Raw genomic sequence first — 27,439 nt, 5'->3', positions numbered from 1 at the left:
ACTGTGAGAATGTTGAACAGCTGCGTGAACATGATGTTTAGGGCCTCCCTCGATGAGTCTAAGGACTCCTGGAGTAGCCCGTGGTAGTACTAATAATAATATATCCCCACCAAGTGTATACTCTACATCAGTGGTGGCGAACCTTTTTATGTGCGCATGCCAAAAGTTTACAAACTAAGTTGCTGTCATGCCGGCACGTGCCAAAAATTTACAAATCAAGTTGCTGACGTGCCGGGAAGTTTTTAGTAGGGGAAAAATTGATAGAAAATTAATTAATTTATAATATTATATAATATTGTACAAATTATTCAGTTGATTTTAATGATGTTGATTTGAAAAAAAAAGAAAAGAAAAGAAAGAAAGAAAGAAAACGGTAGTGAGAAAAATATTTATGCATTGTAACTCACCATAGAAGTTAGCAGAGCAAGGGAAGCAGCAGAAGGATGTCAACTTTTCACAGAAATGCTTACCGTATTTACTCGATTATAACATGACCTCGCATATAACTTGCATACCTGATTTTACTTTACAAAAAAAGACATGAAAAAGTTTTACATATTACCTCACACACGAAAAATGTTTAAACATATTCATGTCGAGGAGATAGTAACTCGCATTCCGAGGTAACAACATGCCCTCCCCAACAGCCATTATACTGCAGATTTATACTTTGTATTCCTGAATAAGGTACAAAGGCTTTTGCAGTCTATGTAACATATTTCTCAACAAATAGTGTGATTCATAAGTTAGAGCAGTTTTTATTCCAGCTGTCTCTAATTGCACTATTATTATTATTATTATTATTATTATTTCGGGCAACTCCAAGGAGTCGACAGACTCATCGAGGGAGGCGCTACCATCATGTTAAGAACAACTGTTCGACATTCACACAGCATCTATCATACCTCGCCTTGAACTCATTCACAGTCCTAGCACCCACAAGAGACTCTGGCAGCTTATTCACTCATTCACCACTCTCCAAGTAAAAAACCTAGCTCTAACACCCTTGCTAACCACATTCTTGCCCAGCTTCCATGTATGGCCATTAGTCATCCCACCACCAGTCCTATTCTCAAAAATATCTTCTGAATTAATCTTATAGAAACCCTTCAGTAATTTGAATGTCTCAATCATATCACCCCTTTTCCGCCTATCAACCAATTTTTGTAACCCACAAATCTTCAACCTGTTCTCATAAGGTTCATTCCATAGACCTGCTATCATCTAGGTCACCTCTGGATCATCTCCACCTCCTCCCCATCAAGAAGAAACCTTGGCGCCCATATCTGGGCACAGTAATCTAGATGGGGTCTTATCAAGGCTCGATACAGAGGAACAATAACTTGTTTGTCTCTGCTTGTTAAAGTATTTTACAGCAACCAAGTGATTTGATGAGAGCTGATTTTGCCACTTTTGCAATGTGCCCCCCCCCCCCCTAAACTTCAACTTCCTATCCACCAACACTCCCAAATCCCTGGCCTCATCAATTTTCTGGAGTACGGTTCCACCAATGTGATATACTGCTGCTAATCTTTTCACCCCAAAATGCATAACCTTACACTTTGCCATATTAAATCGACATCCATTTTCCTTAGCCCAGTCCTCCAAACCATCCAAATCATCTTCCAAAATTTTGACATCCCATGCACCTCACTATTGCTCTACCCAACTTTGCATCATCAGCAAACAAGTGAACACTTCCTCTCAGATCCTTTCCTATATCGTTAATGAACAAATTGAAAAGTAGTGGTCCAAGAACAGAACCCTGCAGCACACCAACAGTCACAAGCCGTCTTTTGGACTCAACTCCTGAATAAACTACTCTCTGATAACTCTCCATCAACCAGCCGCCTCTCCATCTCACCAACCCTATATCCATCCCCATATGCTGCAGTTTACTGATTAGAATTCCATGTGGTATCCTGTCAAAGGCCTTAGCAAGATCCAGTAGAATCGCTGTAAACCCATTACCCTTATCCAGTGTTATCCTGTGTTATAAAACATGAGCAAGTTACTGAGGCATGATCTACCCTTCACAAAAACATGTTGTCCCCCATACACTATCCCATTTCATCTATCCAATCCTGTATTTTTTTCTTGACTAATTTCTCCAAGACCTTGACAACGATTCCTGATATGCTAATCGGGTGGTAATTTACAACAGCAGTCTTGAAACCTCCTTTATGCAGTGGAACTATTTTCCCCTCTTTCCACCCTCTCGGGACTAACCCAGACCCGAGACTAAAATTAAACAAAATGGTTAAGGGCACTGACAATTCGCTTCACGAACGACATGAGCTGGTATACCATCCAATCCCACAGATGTATTGACATTGAGGTTTGGTAATAGACTACTCACCTCCACTTCATTCACCACAATTCCCGTACAATCTATTGGTTAATTCATTCCAGCAATGTCACCACCTGGATGATATATTCTTGCAAAGTGCTCGCACAGTAATTCAACTAAATCAACTGATTCGGTTACCTCCCTACCATCGGCATTCTTTAAAATTATTATGCCATATACATTTTTTCTTTTACTTGCAACATATTCGAAAAACTGTTTGGAATTCTCTTTAGCTTGCATGGCTAATGTTCTTTTATAATCTGTTTTTGCTTTTGTTACCACACTCGTTATCCTTCTGACCTCCGCTTTATACCATTCAAGTGCCTGCTGGTCACCTTTCTCCTTAAATTCCCTCCATAGTTGTTTCTTTTTTTGCAGCTCAAGCTTAATGGTGTTATTCATCCATTTAACCCCTACTTCATTTATTATTTGGACTCTAGGTATACAGTCAGCCATTGCTTCATGCAAACACTTCCTAACTGCCTTCCATGCACTATCAACATCTAGCCCTTGTAGTTATACATGCCATGGCACTGCTCCAATCAAACTCCTAAGCTTGTCATACTTACCAGTCCGATAATTCCACATGTACCCTGTCTTAATTGTAAATTCCACACCTTTAGCCACCTCCCAAGTCAAGATCCTATGATCACTCTCACCAATTGGTGGCAACGTGATCATATGCAATTACTAGGTCAAGCACTCTCTGACCCCTAGTATTTTCCATTACATGCTGTCTCAGATAGTTATCCCTTAATAATCGCATAAAATCCAATTCCTTCCTCCCATGTGTCCTCTCCTCCTTCCAATCAATGTTACCATAGTTGAAATTACCCATAATAATTATCCTCCTTCCACTCATTTCTTCTATTTTCTTATGCATACTATCTCCACCATGTATTCAATCACCTGGTCTATAGCAGCATCCAACTGTATATTTTGTTCTGCTAGTTTCAATCTCACACCAAATAGCCTCAAATGTGCTCTTTTCTCTATCCTGCAGTTCCACTTCTATTCTCCGTGGCTGTAGCTCATCAGCTATCATCAATAACACTCCCCCCCCATTTTATTCTCCCTGTCACTCCTGAACACACCATACCCCTCACATTCAATCCCACTAGCTATATCATCTTCTGTCAGCCATATTTCACTAATGCCAATAACCTGTGGCCAGGAAGTGCCAACCAAGGCCAAAAATTCTTTCTTTTTGTTCCTAATACTTCTGGCATTAGTATACATGAATTGCAGAAGCCCATTTGTCCCCTCCTTATTTTGATGCCTTATATAACTATCCCATTCTGATTCGTAGTCTTTCATACTCGCTCGGGCATATTACACACATTCATACACTCAACTGTCTCCCTAAAGTCTGCATATATACTCCCCCCCCCTTAATAACTCTAGGTTTCCCTGATTCTGCACATCCACTTCCACTACATTCGACAACGCCTTTTCAAGTCTCTGTACACCAAATCCATTCAAATGTAAACCATCCATCTTATATAAATCCTTTCGCCCATCGAACTCACTCCACACATCCACAAATTCCACACCACTCATCCTGCGTAATTCACACATAAAGTCATTTGCAATTATGGCCCTCATTTTATACTCTTCACTATCATACCGCAGCAAGAGACTCATCATCCTCTCTCTCTCACGCTTCTCTTTTGCTCTCTCAAGCAATTCATTCACATCCTCACTCACAGCCATTTTGTCACCTTTCAAATCATTTGTACCTGCTACCACTATCAATTCTTTCACCCGCCAGATTATTGTTCCTTCCCATTTTCAATTTTGTCCCTTAAACTCAAGCAAAACGATATGTTGCTCTTAAACACAGTATCTAACTGTGTTTTTTTTTTTTTCTAAAATGCCCATTTTGTCCTTTATTTTGTGAATTGAAATAGTAAATTGAATATTGATGCCAACATATTTAAAGATTCAATTCATACATTTTATCAAACCTGCATTAATTATTTAAATAACTGGGATAGCTGTTTCGTGGAAATGGAAGTATTTGAATGGGTCCTACTAAGGGAAATCCCTCTGGGGGCGAAGATCGAGGAAAGTGTTTTGTTCACTTCCAGTCACTGAAACTTAAACATAAATTAAGGTGAACTATTTCATGAAGTTTCATGTATTAAAAGTTAAGTCACCAGTGAAAAGATTGAAGAATGGCAACAAAATGACGAGTCCTTCCGACTTAGATGGGTTGAAATTTTTAAATATTTTGCAGATAAACAGGTATCTTTTAAAAACATTTTAAAAATCATTGAATTTTGCTTATGTCTCCCTGGATCTGATACCCCCACTGAACGAGTATTACATTAGTGAAGAATATGTGAACCAGTGAAAAAACCCAATTAGAAATCGAAACATTGAAAGCACTTATTTATACCAAGTGGAACTTTGACATGAATTGTATAAGTTTTATGAATTTTTAAAACATGAACCTGATTTATTGAAAAAAGTTCATTCTTGTGAAAAGTATCAAAATTAAGTAATAATATGATTGTTTAAAATGCCATGTATATGCTTATATTTTACAATAAACGTTATAAAGCTTTTTAGTTTTAGTGGAACAAATAAACGCAATCGTTTTTTTTTTTATTTATTATGAAACAATTTCTGATTTGTCCTTTATTTTCTCCAAAAATATATGGTCACTTACATATAATGCATATGTGAGTAATGAGAAGTTCCGTCGGAACGATCACCAACACCCCGTCATGAATGTGTTAAAACTAAGAAATATATAGTGAACGTTGTTATGACAGTTTCAGATGTCATGGAATTCGGTTGAAGAGAATTAGCATTTAAACTCATCAATTGTTGGTTGTCTTTGGGTCGCGCAATCTTTTGTTAATACTGCACCAATCATATGTGCACGTCTTCATAGCTCTTCTCTCGTGTAAAACAAAATTTAACTTGTACGTATTGTAATAATTTAAAAAAAATTGAATTTATAAGTGTATAAAAGGATATCACCTGTAAATCGTTGACGTGCCAGCAAAATTCTAGGACGTGACACCTCTGGCACGTGTGCCATAGGTTCGCCATCTATGCTCTACATGCAATCTTTGTTTTCAAAATTTAAAACCTTACACTTTTAACACCAAACTGTAACCCCCCCCCACACACACACACTTCTGTGCCCATTCACTCAGTCTATTCAAGTCATCTTGTAAAGCCACAACATCTACTCCACTTTTCATAGTCCTTCCCAACTGTGCACCATTTGCAATCAATTGAATATTCTCATTCATACCTTCCCCAATATAATTAACACATAGTTTAAACAGCAATGCCCCTCAAACAGGCTTTTAATATATACCACTAGTGACTCTCCTCTTCTGGGAAATTGCTCTTGCAACTTACAGATACTTATCAGACACCCAATCTCTAATCCTATGCACTAATTTAATATTCAACTCCGTCTATTCTAGTTTAACTGTCAACTTATCATGTGGCAATTTATCAAAGGTCTTTATAAAATCTAAGTATACTACAACATATCCATCTTCCTTGAAAATGCACCTGTCAACTTATTGTAATAAGAAAGATTACTAAAACATGACCTTCCTTAGCAAATCCATGATGCCCATCAAAAAGGATACCCTGTTGCCAACCCAATTCTGGATTATGGTTTTCAGTAACCTCTGAAATACAATTAACCACAACACCTGACACATAGACTGGCCTATAATTTGAAGCTTAAGTTCTGTCACCTCCCTTATGAAACAGTACAATCTTACCTTCCTTCCTTCCTTCTACTTCTTTGGAACATGAGGCAATGTAAGAGTCATATTAAATAAATATGTGAAGGCAGATGTCAACTATCTGGCACATTCCCTCTAAACACATGATGATATATCATCAAGTCCAACATTCTTATTAACATCAAGTTTACTCAATTACCCATATGTATCTTTTGTTCACTCAGTCACTCTCTCCTCCTCTCCTTTATTTTTTCCTAGGATTTTTTTTTTTGGTTCATTAGCTAACTGCTGCTCATACTGAACTTTCACTACCCTTAAAAACTGGGTCACATTCCTTGCCTTTTCTTTGTACACCTCATGGAATTGATTATTACCACTCATCTTTGTTGCCTCCATAATGCCTTCTTCCTCTGCATGCTTAAACTCTTCATTTATCCATTTCACAACTACCTTATTTAACTTCTGATCCTCAGAATATATTTACACATTGCTTCTACTTCTCTTCATTCCCTGTTACAGCTTACAGCTGCAAGCTGTCCCCTGATCCTTTTATAATCACCAACCTTGTAGTTTAACATATATCCTTTCCTCACAGAAGTTCTCACATGGCTGACAATCACCCAGGTAATCACTTCATGGTCACTCTCACAAACTGGATAGGGATTTGTTACCTCATTTATAATGACATCCTTTGATGATATCATATCTGATGGTGATCATATCCAAGATCTATGCATTCAATCCTTGCATGCCTTCTGTTATATACTACCTGAGGTATTTGCCTCTCAAAAACTCAAGAAATTCATTTTCTTTACTTCCAGTTATCACATCATTCCAATCTATATGGCCATCATTAAAATCACCCATAACAATAACCCTTTTCTTATTTACTTGGCTAATTTGCTTATACATTTCATAGTCACCACCTCCACATCACCTGATCTATAGCAACATCAAAACTAAGTATTTCATTCTGTTTACCTCTGTTTCACACCACAGCTTCTAAACTATTGTCACTATTTCCCCCATCTACCCTGACTCCTCCCCCAATTTCTGTGTCTGTCTTATCCACTTGTCATCTCATTCTCTACACCTCTGCTGCCCACTTCAATCCCACCTTCCTTACTCTTCTGCTCTTCCACATTGTTTCTTATTTGCTCAGATCCTTTTCTGCACACTCATTACTCTCCCTTCCAGCAGCAGCAGCCTCTCCAGATGGCTCACACCAAAACCATTCAAATAGAGTCCAACACAGTTTGTCCTTTAAACTCAATCCACATGTTAACAAACTGCACTCCTTTCCCTTGACACATTTCTGCTAACATATCATTCACATTCCTGGCTCTCTACCACCACAACTCATCACTATCATACCTGGGCAACACACTGACAATTTTTCCTATCACAGTATTATCTTTTATTCTTCTCAATAACCTCCTGATATCCAGGCTTACATTCTCCATGTTTCCAATCAAGTCATTTGTTCCTACTGCCACTACACACACTTTTGCTTGCTTACTACTCATATCCAATGCCTCAATTACTCTATTCATTCTACTTCCCAGAAAATAAATCTTACATCTTCTTGTACACCACACCTCTAATAATCAAATTCCTGTAGAATGCCACTTGCATCTCTTTCATTACCTCTTTCATTTAGACAGTATTCATTTTAATCTTCTTAATTCTTCCATAGATATCTACAGTTCTCTTAATTTTACCTTCATCTTTTCCCTCATCTTTCCCAACCTGGCTTTCAATCTGGCATCATTTTTTCACTATCATTCACTCTTGCTATCATACCATCAGTCACACATGCATTTTTTGCCATAAGCTCTGCATCTTCCCATTAATTGCTCTGTTTTTCACTCATTCTCGAACTTTCTTGCCATCAGTGGCACTATTTTCTTTGCCATTAATTTCACACACTTTCTTAATATTTGCATAATCTTCTTCAACATCCATTTCATTTATGATGCCATGTTCACTACTTTGATTCAAACAAGCCTCATGGTCCATCAGCATATCATGCTTCCTGCATTTGCTCCTTTCTCATATTTGACCTCTCCACATAAGCATCTGCAATATCTCTCCATGCATATATGTTACTCACACTACCATACCATTTTGAAAAAATCGATGCCATTCACATTATTTGTCTCTTATGCTAACCTACACAACGATCTCCCTCTCACTGCCATTTTGTTATGGCCACTCCCCAAAAACGTACTGCAACTAATACTGAGGAAATCAACTATATTTTGACTGGACTTGAATCAGATTATAATATTTGGATTCAAAGGAAAGTAAACGAAGTTCAGATAATGATTCTTATGCAATAAATTATTTGAAAGTGTTAATAATTTTGACAGCAATGTTACAAAAGTTGCCAACAGCATTGTTGCCACTAACCATATGCTTGTCAACAAAAATTGGTAATGATAATGTTACCAATAACCATGCAATTTTCTACAAGTCAGATGATAGCGATTCACTGTGCTCTAGTAATGAAAGTCAAGGTGAAGTTTCTCAACCAAAAAACAAGAACATAACGACTGACTAAACTTGGAAAAAAATAGAGAACAAGATGCTGATTTTCGATGCAAGTAAATACCGCATCAGTGATTTGTAAAAAATACTTTTACAAGTACTTTTTACAAATACTTGTAAAAAATAATGCAACTGAGACTAATGATTATCATGATTTTGCCATGAAAACACAGATGTAAAAGAAAAATCCAAAATAGAGAAATGGGACACAATATTTCAATAAATGTATTTGTTTCTTAATTTGACGATATTGATGGCAGATGAAGGGAAAAAAAAAAACAGAATGAAACATTAATGGTCAACCATCTCATTACTGTTAATGGAAATATTTGGTAAAATTATGCAAATCGATCAATTTCAACTACGTTTGAAACTGCTGCATTTTTGTGATAACAATAAACAGCCTAAGAAAGAGAGATTATGCATGCTAAAAAGTGTTAATGATCATTTGAATAAATAAATAAATAAACTGCATTAGTGTTTTACCAATTTAAAAACCTTTGTATGAATGGAAGAAAGGCAGTTTGGAAGAAAGCCAGGTTTTAAGAGTCCCTTCCTTCCAAGAATTGTATTTATTTTATTCCATCATTACTTATTTTAGAATTTTGTTCCATCATTTTGAAATAAGTGTTTGTCCTTTGTGACAGTAAGACAAGTTATATATTAGACATTATTATTTATACTGGTTCTGTGATAAAAGTTGTAAAATATGGCTTTGGTGTATATGGTAATGCCATAATAATACTATTGGAGCTATATTTAGATAAAGAAAGTTATTATTTATTTGTTGATAACTGTGAACAAACATTTGGCTAAGGAAAAACAGGACAAATTGAAAATATTATGCCTTAATTTCATGGAAAACTGCAAAATTGTGAATATTAGTCAATGATCTGTGACACATCTGCTCTTTCATAATTGCACTGCTTTTTTGTAAAAAGCATGACAAACGTGATGTGCATATGTTGACTTCATTTTAAGGATATTATGGTCAATACAAATAACAGTAACAAAGACTGGACAAAAAAATTGTAAAATCTGTTTGTATGGCATCAGATTATAATGCAAATATCAGATCTTGTAGATAAAAGTGACATGCAAATGAGTTTCTCAGAAACTGAGAAAATCAGAGGAGTGGTATAAAAAACTTTTCTTTCAACTGTCTGACACATCTGTAATACACGAATACAACCTGTTTACAAAGGGTTTCAAGAAATTCACAAGCTAATTGAAAAGTATAGCAAACCCAGGAAGAGCCATCAATAAGTGAAAGAAGTTATAGCCCCTGATTCATTGCATTTAACTGAAAGACATATTGTTACTTGAAGGTTTATTTTTCACTTGGTTAGACTATAATAAATTTAGTTTAATCCTTTATCCAAGTGTGAGCAAATAAAGTTTGTGCCTGAAAATATCTTCAGGACTGAGGTAAGGTAGTACAACACCGGGAAACTCGCAGCAAGGTGGATCAAGCTCTCAACTCCTTGTCTCAGTATCTCCCATAATGCACAGCACATCTCCTTGCAGACATGTATACTGCTATGCATTAGGGGGGGGGGCACTATCCATACCGGTTGCGACCTTTATTGAGGTCTCATCAGTGGGAGCCAGACCCAGAGCAGAGATACTAAGGCAGAAGCAATAGGAGAGGTCATCCTTACCTATAGGAGTAGCCAAAAGGTGTGCCACCTTATTATTAAATTACTATGGATTTAGAAAAACATGTTGAAAGTTTATTTTTCACTTGGTCAGACTATAATAAATTTAGTTTAATCCTTTATCCAAGTGTGAGCAAACAAAGTTTGCACCTGAAAGTATCTTCAGGACTGAGGTAAGGTAGTACAACACTGGGAAACTCACAACAAAGGTGGATCAAGCGCTCAACTCCTTGTCTCAGTATCTCCCATAATGTCTGGTGTTGCACTACCTTACCTCAGTCCTGAAGATATTTTCAGGTGCAAACTTTGTTAGCTCACACTTGGATAAAGGATTAAACTAAATTTAACATATTGTTACTTATTGCCTGTATGTAGTACATACAGCTAATAAGTAACAGAGAAATGGTCATCATGAATAAGTCTTTGGCAACTCTGAGGGAGCCAGCAGAATAATAATAATAATGCAGTCATTCAAATGAGAGGAAGCTGCAGAGAACAAAGGAAGTTTATTATAGTGATTGCTAACTGCATTTCCTAATGAAAATTTGCCTAGGCTTTTCAGGAGTTTGTTATACTAAGTTCATTATGATGGTGCTTGCAAGAAAAGGAGCAGCCTGTACTGATAATAAACCTAAATTAGAGATGCAGCAAAAATGCCACTTAGAATGCAAAAAGGCTGCAGGTTCGAATCCCACCATGGACATGGATATTTGTGATTGTGAAAATACCAGTGGTCATGGTGGTCAGTAGATGGTGTTGGTATAGATGATGTTTGCCATAGTTGGTGGATTGAGTATCAGAGGCAGAGAGTTGTGGAGTGGGTCCCTTCCTCAATGAGTCTTTGGACTCCCTGGAAGTGTCACATAATAATAATAATAATAATAATAAACATTAAAGTAACTGTTATGAGTGTATCCATATGTGTGTGTATATGTGTGTGTGCACAACACATGCATGCATGCACACGCACACACGCACACACACACACACACACACACACACACACACACACATATATATATATATATATATATATATATATATATATATATATATATATATATATATATTTTTTTTTATTTTTCTAGATTAACTGACTTAAACCCGAGAATTATAACACAATGACATTTATTTGAAAAAACGCAACATGTTTCGTCAAGAATGACTTCTTCAGGCGATAAGAACATAGAAAGATAATAAAAGACACTTAAATTAACATTGACACACTCTAAAGCTATACAATTATAAAGCCATAATATTCGACTGTAAATTACAGTTATTATGAGCTTGAACTACAGTCCGAGTTAAAGTTCTATTGTTGTACACCTGTGCGTGTGTGGAATCACGCGATCTCCAGTATCTAATAGTAGAGTTGAAAGAGTCTGCCAAATTATAGCTAAGATTATTATTCAAATGAAAAGGGTCTAAGGTGATTTCCCTTGACTCGACAATGCGGTGCTCTATTTCATCATGGCTGATGTGTAGGTTTGAAGTCAACGTCCAATTTATTTCATGTTGGTGGCCTTCATTGTTCGTGTTTATTGAAAGCAGGACATGGCCCGACAGAGCATTTGCTCTGGTTCTCTTGTAAGCAATGTCTCTCTGATGCTCTTCGAGACGTAGTAAGATAGATTTCTCTGTCTGCTCATAGTAAGGCTTTCCGCATTCACAAGTGACCTTGTATACACCTGGGAATTGTAGAAGGTTGTGAGGTTGTTTATAGTTGTTGAAGCGTGATATTATTTTTGGCAGAGTCGAGAAGCACGTTTTTATGTTAAACTTCTTTAAAATTCTGCTCAGCTTTTTGGATAGTGTGCTGATATATGGCAAGACGATATGACCTTTGGAGTCGTCCTGTGTCTCTACGTTGTTACGTTGACGGCGGGATAATTTGTTGTGAATACTTTTTATAGAGACACAGGACGACTCCAAAGGTCATATCGTCTTGCCATATATCAGCACACTATCCAAAAAGCTGAGCAGAATTTTAAAGAAGTTTAACATAAAAACGTGCTTCTCGACTCTGCCAAAAATAATATCACGCTTCAACAACTATAAACAACCTCACAACCTTCTACAATTCCCAGGTGTATACAAGGTCACTTGTGAATGCGGAAAGCCTTACTATGGGCAGACAGAGAAATCTATCTTACTACGTCTCGAAGAGCATCAGAGAGACATTGCTTATAAGAGAACCAGAGCAAATGCTCTGTCGGGCCATGTCCTGCTTTCAATAAACACGAACAACGAAGGCCACCAACATGAAATAAATTGGACGTTGACTTCAAACCTACACATCAGCCATGATGAAATAGAGCACCGCATTGTCGAGTCAAGGGAAATCACCTTAGACCCTTTTCATTTGAATAATAATCTTAGCTATAATTTGGCAGACTCTTTCAACTCTACTATTAGATACTGGAGATCGCGTGATTCCACACATGCACAGGTGTACAACAATAGAACTTTAACTCGGACTGTAGTTCAAGCTCATAATAACTGTAATTTACAGTCGAATATTATGGCTTTATAATTGTATAGCTTTAGAGTGTGCCAATGTTAATTTAAGTGTCTTTTATTATCTTTCTATGTTCTTATTGCCTGAAGAAGTCATTCTTGACGAAACATGTTGCGTTTTTTCAAATAAATGTCATTGTGTTATAATTCTCGGGTTTAAGTCAGTTAATTTAGAAAAATGAACGTATCCCAACCCCGAGTTAATAGTACGTTTCATGTATATATATGTATATATATATATACATATATATACATGTCGCACACATTCAACTCATGCCAACGGTAGCAAGTGGTCACCTATTCAAATATGACTGTTAGTATTCTACTTTTTATTAAGCTGGAAAGTTAGCACGCGGTCACCTATTCAAATATGACTGTTACTATTCTACTTTTTATTAAGCTGGAAAGTCCATGTTTTTTTACCTTGTTATTTTTATATCTTATGTTTTTTATTTCTCACCTGAAGAAGTTGGAGCACCGAAACTAGTCGTGATGTATTAAAGGTTTTTGTTATACTTTCTCGGGTTCTAGTCAGTTAAATTTATTTTTATAAATATATATATATATATATATATAAGATTTCACCTACTAGGAAGAAAGCATTTATTTGTACAATCTTGAAATGGTGAAGTTACTCCATTATATCGGCATATTTTACAAGTATCAAGAGCATAGGGTTTTCCAGCAACATTACAAATTCCTTGACAATTTCTTTGCCGTTCACCAACACTCAAATATTTTTCTTCCTTTCCTGCATTTCCACCTATAGGAGAGATAAAATACCAGTCCAATTTAAATAGTGTTTTCAGATGTCTTACTTTAGATCTAAAAATAATGTTTCTGAAATAAGAAACAAAATGGTAATAAATCATGATATAGTTTAATAAGAAACTTTCTCACATCACTGGCAACAATTAAACCTCAGTTTCTGTAAAATTATATACGACAAAAAAAAGAAAAAGAAAAAAAAAGCATAGTAGTTCTGTTATAATGGAATATTCTTTGTTTGAAGGTTGAGTGTTGGTCAACTTTATTCTTAAGGCTTATAGCAATTTACCACTTAGTTAAACAAATAACTATAACAAATTTAGTTTAATCCTTTATCCAAGTGTAAGCAAACAAAGTTTGCCCCTGAAGTATCTTCAGGACTTAGGTAACTCATGATAAAGGTGGACCAAGCTCTCATCACTCCTTCTCTCAGTATCTCCCATAATGCAAAGCACATCTCCTTACAGACATGTATAATGCTATGCATTAATGGAAGGGCCACTACCCAGAAAAAACTTCCAATAAACAAATAACTGCACCTCCATAGCACAAATACCTTCTAGCTGGAAAGACCCAGGTATGAATCCAGTCCAGGATGCACTTTTTCAATTAAAAGTGCATCCTGGGCTTTTTCAATTAAAAGTGAGTCAGGTGGTCTCATACAAAACCTATCAAACAGAAATTCAGGTTTTTCATTCCACAACTCAGGCAAACCAACCAAGAAAACACACAATTTATGCACAAAAATATAACTTTTGGCAAAAGACTAATCACCTTGTCATAAAATTATAGTTACAAAAGCCAAGAATACTTAGCAGCATTAGAGCCTCTAAGCACCAGGAATTTTTTTTTTATTGCTGAAATTAACAACCTATTCATTTCTTTTTTTGCAGGTAACTTCTACATCATCCATAAAAGGGAAAGATGATGTTTTCATCCCAAATAATGAATTTTGGTCCTTACTAACCTTTCCAACACTTTAACTCAACTCCAGACACACAGATTAGCCTTATCATCTCTCATAAGAAGTGCAATTTTAACCTCTTTTCACTCCTTTAGAACTTGGCCCAAAGTAAGACTCATGTTACACAAGTAAGTCAAAGCTGTTGTTAATTCCCCAGAATATTCTCACCAAACACAAGAGGATATGTCTGAATGAGTTTCATTCAGATACATATTTTTATGTTATTAGGTGAATTATATATTACTTAGTCTTAAAAAAAAAAAAAAAGAATTGGAAAGAAATAGGGTTAATGAAACATATATCCCCCCCCTTCAGTTTATAGTAATGTAATGTAATAATTTCTTTCAATACTGTGTCGAAGTTTAATTTAGTGTTATAATTAAATTCACTTATCTTTTTCTCCACAAAGAGAAATAAAGAACTAATGTTAAGTAATTTACTTTAGTATATTACTTAACATTAACGACAGTAAACAAAATACTGTTGTTAAAACAGATTGTAACCTAGATTATGTTGTAATATATTGTTAACTTCGGCAGCATTTCATAATGGAGATAAAGACAAACATGTGGACTAAAAAATATACACAGTTCAAGTACTGCACTTTCAACCAATACCAGTGAATGCTAGCACATGCATGCACAGAGAAGAGAGTAGCGAGAGAAAGAAACATGGATAAGCAATGTGTGATTACAAAGTAGCTATAGTTGAAGGGAGAAAAAATTATAAGAATGTATTTGGAGAGCTATAGAATTATCATAAAGTGGTTATTTCTTTCAATTGGTGTGTGACCACCAGAAGATAATTTAGAACAATGCCTTTTGTTATGGCTGGGTAACATGAGATTACAGATAGCCATTTTGAGAGAAGAAAGGATTATAGGAACATATCTGGAGAGTAATGGATTTATCTGAAACTATTCATTTCTTTCAAATGATCTATGATCACTAGAAGATAATCTATAAGAAGGCTTCGAATATAGTTTTTGTTATAAGGAATAACAGCAGCTCAAATTTGGAGAAGGCAAGTTCTGGCATGAGGTATGTTTACTGTTTGTTTATATAACCCTGCATTTGTTCCTGTCAACAGATGAAATGAAAAAAGAACATTTTAACTCTAGCAGAAAGTTGTGTTTTTCTTCTAAACAGTTGAAAGTTTTTTTCACTTGGTTATATTATAAATTAAAGATACCAAAAAATTATATTCTTGGTTTCATCCTTTATCCAGGTGTAAGCAAACAAAGTTTGCACATGAAGTAACTTCATGACAGGGCAACTTGCATAAAGGCTAATGACTTCACATCAATTGCTTTAGTATCCCACAATGCAAAGTACATATCGTTACGGACATGTATAATGCTATGCATTAGAGGATGGGCCACTGTCCAGACTGGTTTCACTAAATAAGTGAAGGGAAGTCTCCAAAAACTCAGGCGATTCCCCAGATCACTCTAAACTCAGCGACCCAAAGGATCATTTTACTCAGCAGTGGCTCTACCCAATGGCAGGCTCACCCAAACCACCAAGAAGAGGCATAATCTCAGTGGTGGCCTCACTCAGAGACTGGCAAAAACTAGCCCACAAACAGAACCACTCATATCTAATGCAGCAATCACTTCTGCACAAAAGCACATCAGTGGGATAAAGACTCAGAAATGATACCAAGATTGAAGCAATGCAGAAGTCATATTTCCATACACAAGTAGCCAAAAGGTGACACATCTTATTATTAAAGTACTTAGGATTAGAAAGAGAGAGATGGTGAAAGTTTCTTCACTTGGTTATATTATAAATTAAAGATACCAAGAAATTATATTCTTGGTTTCATCCTTTATCCAAGTGTATGCAAACAAAGTTTGCATATGAAGTAACTTCATGACAGGGCAACTCATTCATAGAGTTCAATGACTTCACATCAATTGCTTTAGTGTGAATGTGTCAATGACTGATGAGAGTCTAGATATAGAAGAAATAGAGGTGCTTAGTATATTATAGAACCTTAATGCTAACACTGCCATAGGGTTAGATGGTATTATCAGCCCACGTGTTAAGAGAATGTGAAGAGAATTAGCACCTCATCTAACCAGGCTGTTTAGTTTAACCCTCAATTCTGGTAAAGTTCCAATAGAGTGAAAAGAGGGGAAAATAATTCCTCTGCATAAGGGAGGCTCCAAGACAGAAGTAGCAAATTATAGGCCAATCAGTATATCTGCGTGGTGGTTAAGGTTTGGAGAAACAGATAAAAATTAGAATTCAGGACTGGATGGACAGCAATATGATAATTTATAAAGGGCAACATGTCTTGCCCTTTACAGGTCTTGCCTTAGTAACTTACTTACTTTTTATCATAAAGATATGGTAGAGTTGGATGAAGGAAATCCTTACTCAGTGATACCGCTAGACTTTGCAAAAGCATTTGACAGGATTCCACACGGAACTCTGTTGCATAAATTGGAGTATATGGGTATGGATCTGAAACTGGTGATTTGGATTAGAGGGCGACTGATGGAGAGATATCAAAGAGCGGTTTATGGAGGAGCTGGGTCCAGGAGAAGCCAGGTGATGTGGTGTATCTCAGGGCTCTGGTCCTCTGTTGTTTAATTTGTACATTAATGATATTCAAAATAATTTGAAAGGAAATATCCCCTTGTTTGTTGATGATGCAAAATTGGGAAGAGTAATTGTCAATTCCAATTATGTAGATATCTCGCAGGATAGGCTGGCAATATGAGCTAAGGTAAATGGCTGTCAGTTTAACATGGCAAAGTGTAAAGTGATGCACTTCGGGGGATGAGATCACATGCTATTTACTATATTAATGTAACTGAACTGCAAGAAGTTGACGAGGCAAGAAATTTGGGAGTTATTGTGGACAAAGAACTTAAGTTTAGAAGGCATATTGCAAAGGTTGCCAAAACATCACATCAAATTTCATGGTTGTTGAAGAACACACTAACAAGCAGGGATAAGGAAGTGATTGTTGCACTTTATAAAACATTAATAAGACTCCATTTGGACTATTGCACATAGACTTAGTCAGATGGATTTCTTGGTGATGAAGGAATGGTGGAGAGGGTCCAGAGGCGAGTTACAAAGATCGTTTCAGGTCTATGGAATGCTTTCAACGAGGAAAGATTGAAGGTCTGTGGGCTCCAAGGAGGTATGATAGAGACATATAAATTATTAAAGGGTTTTATAGGATTGATACAGATGACTTTTTTTCTGAACAGTGCAGGAAAGGAGAGAACAAGGGGTAATCCCTGGAGATTGTGTAATAGTGTGGTTAACAAGGGTGTTAGCCCTAGATTTTTTGCTTGAAAGGTGGTGAATGTGTAGAATGTGTTGCCAGAAGAGATTGTGTATGAATTTAAGGAGAAGTATGATAGGTATTGTGTGAATAATGGTTAGTGTGTCAATGTAGGGTTTCCCACGATGGGGTCTTCTGACTTCATGGAGACACCATAATAATAATAATATCACTTGATAAGACTGTGATCAGATCACACCTGAACTATATAGCGTGCAAACATGACCACTGACTTTCCAATGAGTTGAGGAAACCCAGGAAGAAGAGAGAGAGAGAGTAACTTTTTTTTAGTCATCCAAAAGCAGGTAACTAAGACAATATTAGAACTTTGAAAGGTTCATTATCAGAAAGCAATGAAGGAATGTAAATTAGATTTACAGACAGGCAGAAAAAAGACAATGAAATTTAAGTTTCTCAGGAGATTCTGCAGGATTAACCTCCATACTGGCGAACCTATATATACGTCCAGCAAAACGTGGATATGATTCATACTAACTATGGAAAGAACATTGATAAGAAGTGCAATTCGGCCATCGTGTTCATTACAAGTTGTAATAATCCTTCACACTAAGCAAAACCCTTAAGCAGATTATATTGCAATATTACTATTATTATTATAAGATCCTATGGAGAAATGGACATATCTTGGAGGTCCCATTTGTCACACATGCAGCTCGTCATACCATGCCTTACATTCAAATTCTCAGCAAACACACTACTCCCAGACAATGCATTGCATTGCATTGAATGCATTGCAATCATTCACGACTCTCCATGCAAAAAGCTCTGCATCTCACTCCCCTGCTTGCATCCTCCTTATACAATTTACAGGGATGAACTCTTCTTCTCCCCATAATCTCTCACTTTAATGCAAACGCTCTTTAATACTAATCTAATAACAACCCCTGACCTACTATTACATCTCAATCATATCACCCCTCTTCCTCCTATCCACTACACTCTGCAAATTGCGTCATCTCAACCTTTCTTCATTTTCAACATTCCAGAGATCAGAAATTTTTACGAGGTGACTGACTGGTCTGTCAATTACCTCAGCAAAAAAAAAAGCCTCAGGACCTCTCCAACATCTCTTCATCCTTCAGAAAATCAGGTGATCAAATCTGTGCACAGTAGAGCTACTCAGAGCCTAATGCAATGGAACCAGAATCCACTCACTGATACAAATCAGTGTCCTCATCATTCCCAAAATTCATTATGTTGTCCTCACAATTTTGGCAATAAGTCATTTAAATTTCAGATCCATATCCATCATCACTTCAAAATCTCTTATTTCCTCCACCTTCAGAAATATATCCCCACAAGCGTAAATTCTACATCCCATTTTTGTTTTCCAAATTTTAAAACCTTACATTTCACAGCCCTGAACTGGTATTCCCACACCAGAGCACATTCATTCAGCTATTCAAGAAGTCTATTCTTCTTGTAAGGACACAACATCTTCTCTATTCATCATAGATTGTCCCAGCTTTGCATCATTTGCAAACAACTGAAGATCCCCATTCAAATCATTCAAATCTTCCTCAATATCATTAACACACATATTAAACAGCAATGGTCCTAAAACACACCCCTGAGACACACCACTAGTGACTTTCCTCTTCAGAGATATTGCTCCCCCATACACAACTTGTCAATACCTATCAGACAGCCAATCTCCAATCCAATACAGTAGTATAATATTCAACCTATCCACTCCAGTCTGACTATCAGCTTATGCAGCAGTAATCTATAAAAAGTCTGTGAAAAGCCTAAGTAGACTACTGCGTACCATCTCCCAAGTCAAAGGTTACTGTTGCATTATTGCATTAATAAGTATATATTAATAAGTAATAAATATTAATATCACATTAATAAGTAAGTAATTACTAAAACATGACCTCCCTTTAGCAAATGCATACTGTCAATAAAAAGATAATAATTATTGTCAAAAAAATTCTGGATCATCTCTCTTCTCACCAGTCTCTCCAACACTGTAAGCACAACACCTGACAAAAGGATTGGCCTATAGTTTGATGTCTGAATTCTGTCACCTCCTTTATGAAGTAGTACAATCTTGAATATACCCTCACCAAGCATATATTCTGCATCCCATCTTTGTTTTCCAAATTTTAAAACCTTACATTTTGCAACATTGAACTCACATCCCATTTTCCGTCCCAATCACTCAATTTATTCAAGTCTTCTTCTAAGGCCACAACATCTTCACTACTCTTCATGGTTTGTCCCAACTTTGCATCATCTGCAAACACATATCTCCATCCAAATCTTCACCAATATCATTAATATACAAGTTAAACAGTAATGCCCTAAAACAGATACCCTGAGGCACTCCACTAGTGACTTTCCTTTTCCTGGATATCGCTCCACCATACACAACTTGTTGATACCTATCAGATAGCCAGTCTCAAATCCAATGCACTAATCTATATTCAACCAGATCTGCTCTAGTTTGACTATCAACTTATCATGTGGTAACTATCAAAAGCCTTTGCAAAATCTAAGTATATTACTGTGTATCCTTCTTCTCTGCCCATGGAAGCAGTGACCTTATTGCAATAAGTAAATAGATTACTAAAACATGATCTCCCTTTAGCAAATCCATGCTGTTCATCAAAGATAATACCATTTTTGTCACCCCAACTCTGGATCCTAGTTCTCACAAGCTTCTCCAACAACTTAACCACAACAACTGGCAAACAGATAGTTTGTGCTATAGTTTGATGTTTGAGTTCGATCACCTCCTTTATGAAGTGGCACAATCTTGCCCTCCTTCCACTCCTTAGGAACTTGACATGGTGCCTGTGTGCATCGCACACATTGCCCATATGTGCAATGTGTGCGATGCACACAGGCGCCAAAGATTTGGTATGATATTTTAAATGAAGTGAATTTTGTCAGCAAAATACTGCAGTCTTCATCTATGATCTCTAACTTGCTTTAGATGCATTGAATGATCTAAATCAATTTTTAAATGATTATAGGTCTGATGAAACTTTCAAAGAAATTGTAGAAAACTCAAAATTAATTGCAGCAAAATTTGATGCAGAATCTGTATTTTGTAAAAGTAGACTACTGAGGTGACGTAAACTGACAACACAATTTGATTACGAACATGAAAATGAAAATATAGTAGACCCTGAAAATTTAGAGTAATTTTTTTTCTCTGCATAATAGATCAAACATTACAATCTTTGCAGGAAAAATTTACTTTATTAAAAGAACATATGAATTCATTTCAGTTTTTGTATTTGTTAAGTATTTCACAAAATAAAGAATATTTATTATTATTATTACCCCAAGACCTCATGGAGTCAAAGACTCATGTCTTAAACACACTCAAACTCCTTGCAGGCACCACACTCTCAGGCAAGGCATTCCAATCATTCACAACTCTGCACGAAAAAAGCCTGCCTCTCACTCCCCTACTCACACCCTCTTTATACAGTTTCCAGGGATGACCTCTGGTTCTCCCCTGATCTCCCACTATTCTCTGTAGAACTTCTCCACCATTGATCCTATAACAACCCCTTACCAACTTGTAGGTCTCTATCATATCTCCCCTCTTCCTCCTGTCCACCAGACTCTGAAAATTACATCTTCTCAATCTTTCCTCATACTCGACATTCCAGAGGTCAGAAACTACCTTAGTCAGTCATCACCTTTGGACCCTTTCCAACATCTCTTCATCCTTCTGAAAACCCGGTGACCAAATCTGGGCACAATAGTCCATGTGTGGCTTAATCAAAGCCTTATACAACGGAACAAGAATCTCCCTACTTCTACACGTCAGTGTCCTCCGCATCATTCCAAGAAGTCTTTGTGTTGTCTTCACAATTTTGGCTATGTGTCCCCTAAATTTTAGATCCTTATCCACTATTACCCCCAGATCTCTTATTTCCTCTACCTCCAACAATATATTCTCACCAAGCATAAATTCTGCATCCCATCTTTGTTTTCCAAATTTTAAAACCTTACATTTTGCAACATTGAACTCACATCCCCATTTCCGTGCTCAATCACTCAATGTATTCAAGTCCTTGTATCTTGTTGTAAAAAGTTATGACAAAAATTAACACATGAAAATCATTCAGACATTGACACAGATGATTTATGGGAAGAAATTTTACACTGTCAACTATTTATTTCTAATTTTAAAAACATACCGTATTTTCCGGTGTATAAGACGCTCCTATGTATAAGATGCACCCAAGAAATTTAATACAATTTTCTGGAAAAAACCTAAAACCTAACACAAAATATCTCAACACATCAACTCAATACTGATAAACATCGGTAACTGATTACTCAGATAAGATATAATGAAACTTGAATAGGGACTCCCCGTTCTTAGCCAATGATGCGCTAGAAGTCACGTGAAGGTCACGCATCGATTTTATTGCACCATTAACCGCCTAAAGATCTTGGAACATAAAAGGGGAGTGAGTATGACTTTGAAAAGAGGAAACAATCTTCACCTTCATTATATAAGACACACCCCATTTTTAAGATGAATTTTTAAGGTAAAAATGTGCATCTTATACACCAGAAAATACCGGTATATATATCAGATAATTCAGTATAATTATTCAAATGACTTAATCATAGTTTATCCAAACTTTACAATTGCTCTTCAAATTCTTTTGTCATTACAGGTATCTGTAGCATCTGCGGAACAGTCCTTTTCTAAACTTAAAATTATTAAAAACTACTTGCGCTCCACAATGGTACAAGACAGACTTTCAAATCTTGCCATTATATCTATAGAGTCAGAGATTTTAGATCAACTTGATATACATGATATTATTCAAGAATTTTAATTAAATAAAAACTAGAAAAGTTCAATTCACAAAGTGATTTTTCTTTCTGTTTAAATATTTATTTAACTATTTCTTTACCCAATAATGTTTAATATGTTCCTATTTTATATACTTGTAAGTTACTATTATTTATTTATTTACTTTATTTTTTTCCAAATTATTTTTGTTTTTTGTACCCTTCTTGTATGTTTATTGTTTTTTATACTTCTTTTTTTGTAATTTCTGCTTTTTGTTCAATAAACTTATAATTAATATATGTCATATTTCATTTTTACTCACTGATACGTTTTTATAAAGTGATTTTTTATTGGGGGAGAGGATATAGGGTCGCCAACCAAAGTTTTGCACACAGGCGCTGGACACTACTGGCACATTCCTAAACTTGACCAAGTGTAAGACTCGTATTAAAAAATAAATATGTCAAGGCAAATGTCAACTCCCTGGCACATTCCTTCAGAATACGTGGTGATATATTATCAAGTCCAACAGCCTTATTAACATCTAGTTTGCTCAACTCCCCAAAAACCTCTTGCTCACTTAAAGTCCGTCTCTCCTCCCCATCATCAACTGCTCTCTATCTCTCCATGAAGTCACATTCACAAGATTAAAAGATCTTTATGAACTGCTCATTAAGTGTCTCCACCACATATTCTGCAACAGCTGTCTTTATACCATTTTCTCCAATTAATGTCATCCTTCCATAAACATTCTTTCTTTTGCTGGCTACATATCGAAAGAATTCCTTAGGATTCTATTTGGCTTCATTAGCTAACTGCTGTTTATACCTCTCTTTAGCTACCCTCACCAACCAAGTCACCCTCCTTGCTTGGTGTTTGTAGACTTCATGGAATTGGTTATTTCCACTTCTCTTATGCTGCCTCCACAATGCCCTTTTTCCCTATATTGCATGCTTAATCTCTTTATTCAACCATCTTATACCTATCTTATTTAACCTTCTCACCCTTGGAATACATTTAGACATTGCATCTACTAGACAGTTTTTGAAAATCCCACAAGCTGCACTGATCTCTTTTCCAGCTAACTCCTCATTCCATGCTACACCCGCAAGCTGTCTACTGAGTTCTTCATTATCACCCCCCTTATAGTTTCACATATACCCTTTTCTCACAGAGGTCCTCACACTGCTAGCAACCACCCAGGTAATCACCTCAATCCAAGACACAAACTTTGTAACTCTTCTTTATGCCCTTTCCATAGCTTCTTTATCCCCTTGGAATCTGGAGACTAAATTTGCATACAATAATCCAGGGGATGGTCTTATCAAAGCCTTATAAAGAGGCAAAATCACTTAATTATTCTTACATTTCAAGGTTTGCCTCAAAATCACAATTATTCTCTGGGTCGTACTTGCAAGTTTTGTTATATGACCTTTGAACACCAATATGCCAAGATCCCTTGCGTCCTCAGTTTCTTGTAGCATAACCCTACTAATATAATATGTCGCTGGAAATCTCATCATGTCAAAGTGCATAAATTACACTTACTAATATTAAACTGATTGCTATTTTTATTTGTCAAAATTTCCAGCCTATTCAAATCATTTTGTAAGTGCTGAATATCAGTAACATCTCTGATTGCATTGCCTATTTTCACATCATCGGCAAACAACTGCTAATCTTATGTTAGCCCTGCCTGATGTTTAATTTATAGATTGAATAATAATGGCTCAAGGACTAAACCCTGAGTTACACCATTGGTCACCCTAAATCTGGCAGATTCACACTCACTGTATACCACTTTTTCATATTTGTCAGTCAACCATACCCTGATCCAATCAAGAGTTTGAGTTTATATTTCAATCCCATATTCTGCAGTTTATTATTATTATTATTCAGGCCTCTATGGAGTCAAAAGACTCATCGCAGGAGGTCCTTCCTAAGAAACACAGAGTCTATCAAGACTCATCGAGAGGTCCTTCCTAGTAAACACAAGTCTATCAAGACTCAACGTGGAAAGTCCCTACCAGGAAACACAAAGTCTATCACACCACTCCTTAAACTCATTGACCGTTTTCCCTCTCACCACTCTATCAGGCAATGCATTCCATGGTTCAACCGCCCTCCACTCCTCACATGCTTGCTCACAGTTTCCTTCGAATTTCTAGGGATGGCCCCTTGTCATCACTCCTTCCCGCTGTTCGACCAAGCGAAAGAACTCCCCAGTGTCAACCCTGTAACCACCTCTCAACAGTTTAAAAGTCTCAATCATATCACCTCTCCTTCTTCTATTCACCAAACTCTGCAGTCCACATTCCCTCAGCTGATCCTCATAATTAACATTGTACAGTCCTGAAACTATCTTTGTTATCTGCCTTTGTACCCTTTCCACAGTTAATTTATCCCCTTCAAATCCTGGGGACCAAATCTGAGAACAATAATCTAAGTGTGGTCTGATCAGGGTCTTATACAACAGAATGATAACTCTTATGTTTTAATAAGGGAATAGCATGTGCAGACATATAAATACAAAATTAATAAAGGAAAAACTCATGTAAAAAGATTATTTAATAGTATAATTTTTGCCTGCATGTCACAGGCATCTTCAGTACATTTTAAGCTAAAATTAAACAATAACTGACAATTCCAAAACGCACCAACTAAGTAGCTAATGTAACATAACTAAAAAGGTCAATAAATTTCTTAACTTAAAAAAAAAAAAAATTATACTGTATTATACAATAAAAAGTTAGGAAAGATTAGTTGATTTATAAAGTACTATAAATCAACTAATCTTTGGGAGATAGACATAAACAATGGTTTATGTCTATCTCCCATAAAGGGGGGGATAGACATAAACCATCGGATCTGTTTAAGTTAGGAGAGTATAGTAAAGTTTCATATGTTTCTTTAAAAATAAGTTGTATCAACAAATTGAAGGAACAGCAATGGGCAATCCTCTTTCTTCTGCTGTCACCAATTTTGAACAACGCATCTTTGACAACATTACTTCCAGACCTACTCGTTGGTTCAGATATGTCAATGACATTTTTGCTATATGGAATGGCTCTTCTAATGAACTTCAACAGTTTCTCTCTAAGTTAAATGCACTTCATCCAAGAATCCAGTTTACCCTAGAAGTAGAATCAAATTAGCAGTTAGCCTTTTTAGATGTTTTAATTCTTTGCCAACCAGATGGTAACCTACATTTCTCAGTCTATAGAAAGAAGACTCATACAGCCATTATATCCATGCTGAATCTCATCACCATTCCAGTCAAAAGGCAGGAACTATTAAAACACTGGTTCATCAGACCCACTCCCATTCCTATCCCTTTTCTTCTTCAGACGATCTATTACAGAAAGAACTGCAATATACAGGGTGTTTCAAAAAGAATGACCCGATTTCAAATAATTATATTTAATAATCTGGTCATTGTCTTTGAAACACCCTCTATTATTTCTTCCTTTCTATCTAATGAATATAAGAATTCCTTCATCAAAAGAGCTTTGAGTATTTTTGATATGTCTTCCTCTTCAAATACAGAAAAAATAACGTGCATTCCTATCCCTTATGTACAAGGCATTAGTGAACATATAGCAAAAGTTTTAAAACCACTGAATATTTTTGTTGCCTTTTGACCATTCAGAAAATTCTCCACCTTTCTCACTAAAGACAAGCTTACATATCTTAATTATCCAGGTGTCTACCAGATTCCTTGCTCTTGTGGATTATCTTATTTCGGACAAACAGGAAGATTTGCCTCTATTCGGCTAGAAGAATACCAGTCTTATATTCAATACCTTGAACCTAAACAGTCTGGACTTGCAGAACCTGCCATCATCACGAGATATAGAGTTCATTGGAAAAAGACAAGATTCCTTTACAAAAGTCGGTTCCTCATGGAACAGCATTATAAAGAGACATGTGAAACTTTACATCACACTCTCCTAACTCAAACAGATCCAATGGTTTACATCTATCCCCTTTCTTAAAATGTACTGAAGATGCCTGTGACACGCAGGCAAAAATTATACTATTAAATAATCTATTTACATGAGTTTTTCTGTTATTAATTTTGTATATATAACTCTTATATCTCTGCAGGTCAGTGTCCTTCTCATTATTGCAGCAATCCTTGAGCATGTAGCATCCCATCGATGTGTCCCAAACCTCAAGACCTGACATTTCGCTGCATTAAACTGACACCCACAGTCATTAGCCCATCTGCCTAGCTTATTGAAATCCTCTTGTAGAGCTACCACATCTGCACTATTACTAATAGCCCTACCCAACTTCACATCATCTGCAAACAACTGAATGTCCCTCTGCAATCCACTGGCAATTTCATTGATATAAAGGTTAAACAATGATACCTATTGGACAGCCAATCCTGAATCCAGTTGACCAACCTGGCATCCAAACCCATGTGCTGCAACTTAAATATCAGTTTATCATGTGGCACCCTGTCAAATGCCTTCACTAAGTCTAAGAAAATTGCAGTATATGCCTTTCCCTCATCTAATGTTCTTGTAACTTTATTATAAAAGGCTAGCATATTGCTAAAACAAGAGCGCCCCTGAACAAATCCATGTTGATTCTCACAGATAACATTACCCTCATCTGCCCAATGCTGTATATGGTCCCTCACTAATTTCTCCAAGATCTTAACTACTGATGACACACAAACTGGCCTATAATTGCATAAGGGCATTTCCAGCATGCTACTGCCCTTATGCAATGGGCAGTATCTTACAGTACTATCTTACCTTCCTTGGGCAGTACTATCTTACCTTCCTTCCATCCCCT

General features: G+C 36.3%; 1 protein-coding gene across 4 annotated transcripts in view; it reads right to left on the bottom strand.

Moving 5' to 3' along the window:
• Window positions 1–27,439, bottom strand: part of LOC150101147 (uncharacterized) — a 916,082-nt gene that overhangs the window by 730,568 nt on the left and 158,075 nt on the right. For all 4 annotated transcript variants that reach the window (XM_090401639.1, XM_090401642.1, XM_090401641.1 and 1 more), the window contains one exon: window positions 13,387–13,560. In XM_090401639.1, the coding sequence (XP_090257765.1) occupies window positions 13,387–13,560 (174 nt within the window). The remainder of the gene's footprint in view (window positions 1–13,386; window positions 13,561–27,439) is intronic.

This window comes from Typopeltis vanoorti, chromosome 12 (assembly GCF_054136105.1).
Source record: "Typopeltis vanoorti isolate ZY-2024b chromosome 12, IOZ_Tvanoo_1.0, whole genome shotgun sequence".
NCBI lineage: Eukaryota > Metazoa > Arthropoda > Arachnida > Uropygi > Thelyphonidae > Typopeltis > Typopeltis vanoorti.
This window is presented reverse-complemented; position numbering and strand designations above follow the sequence as displayed.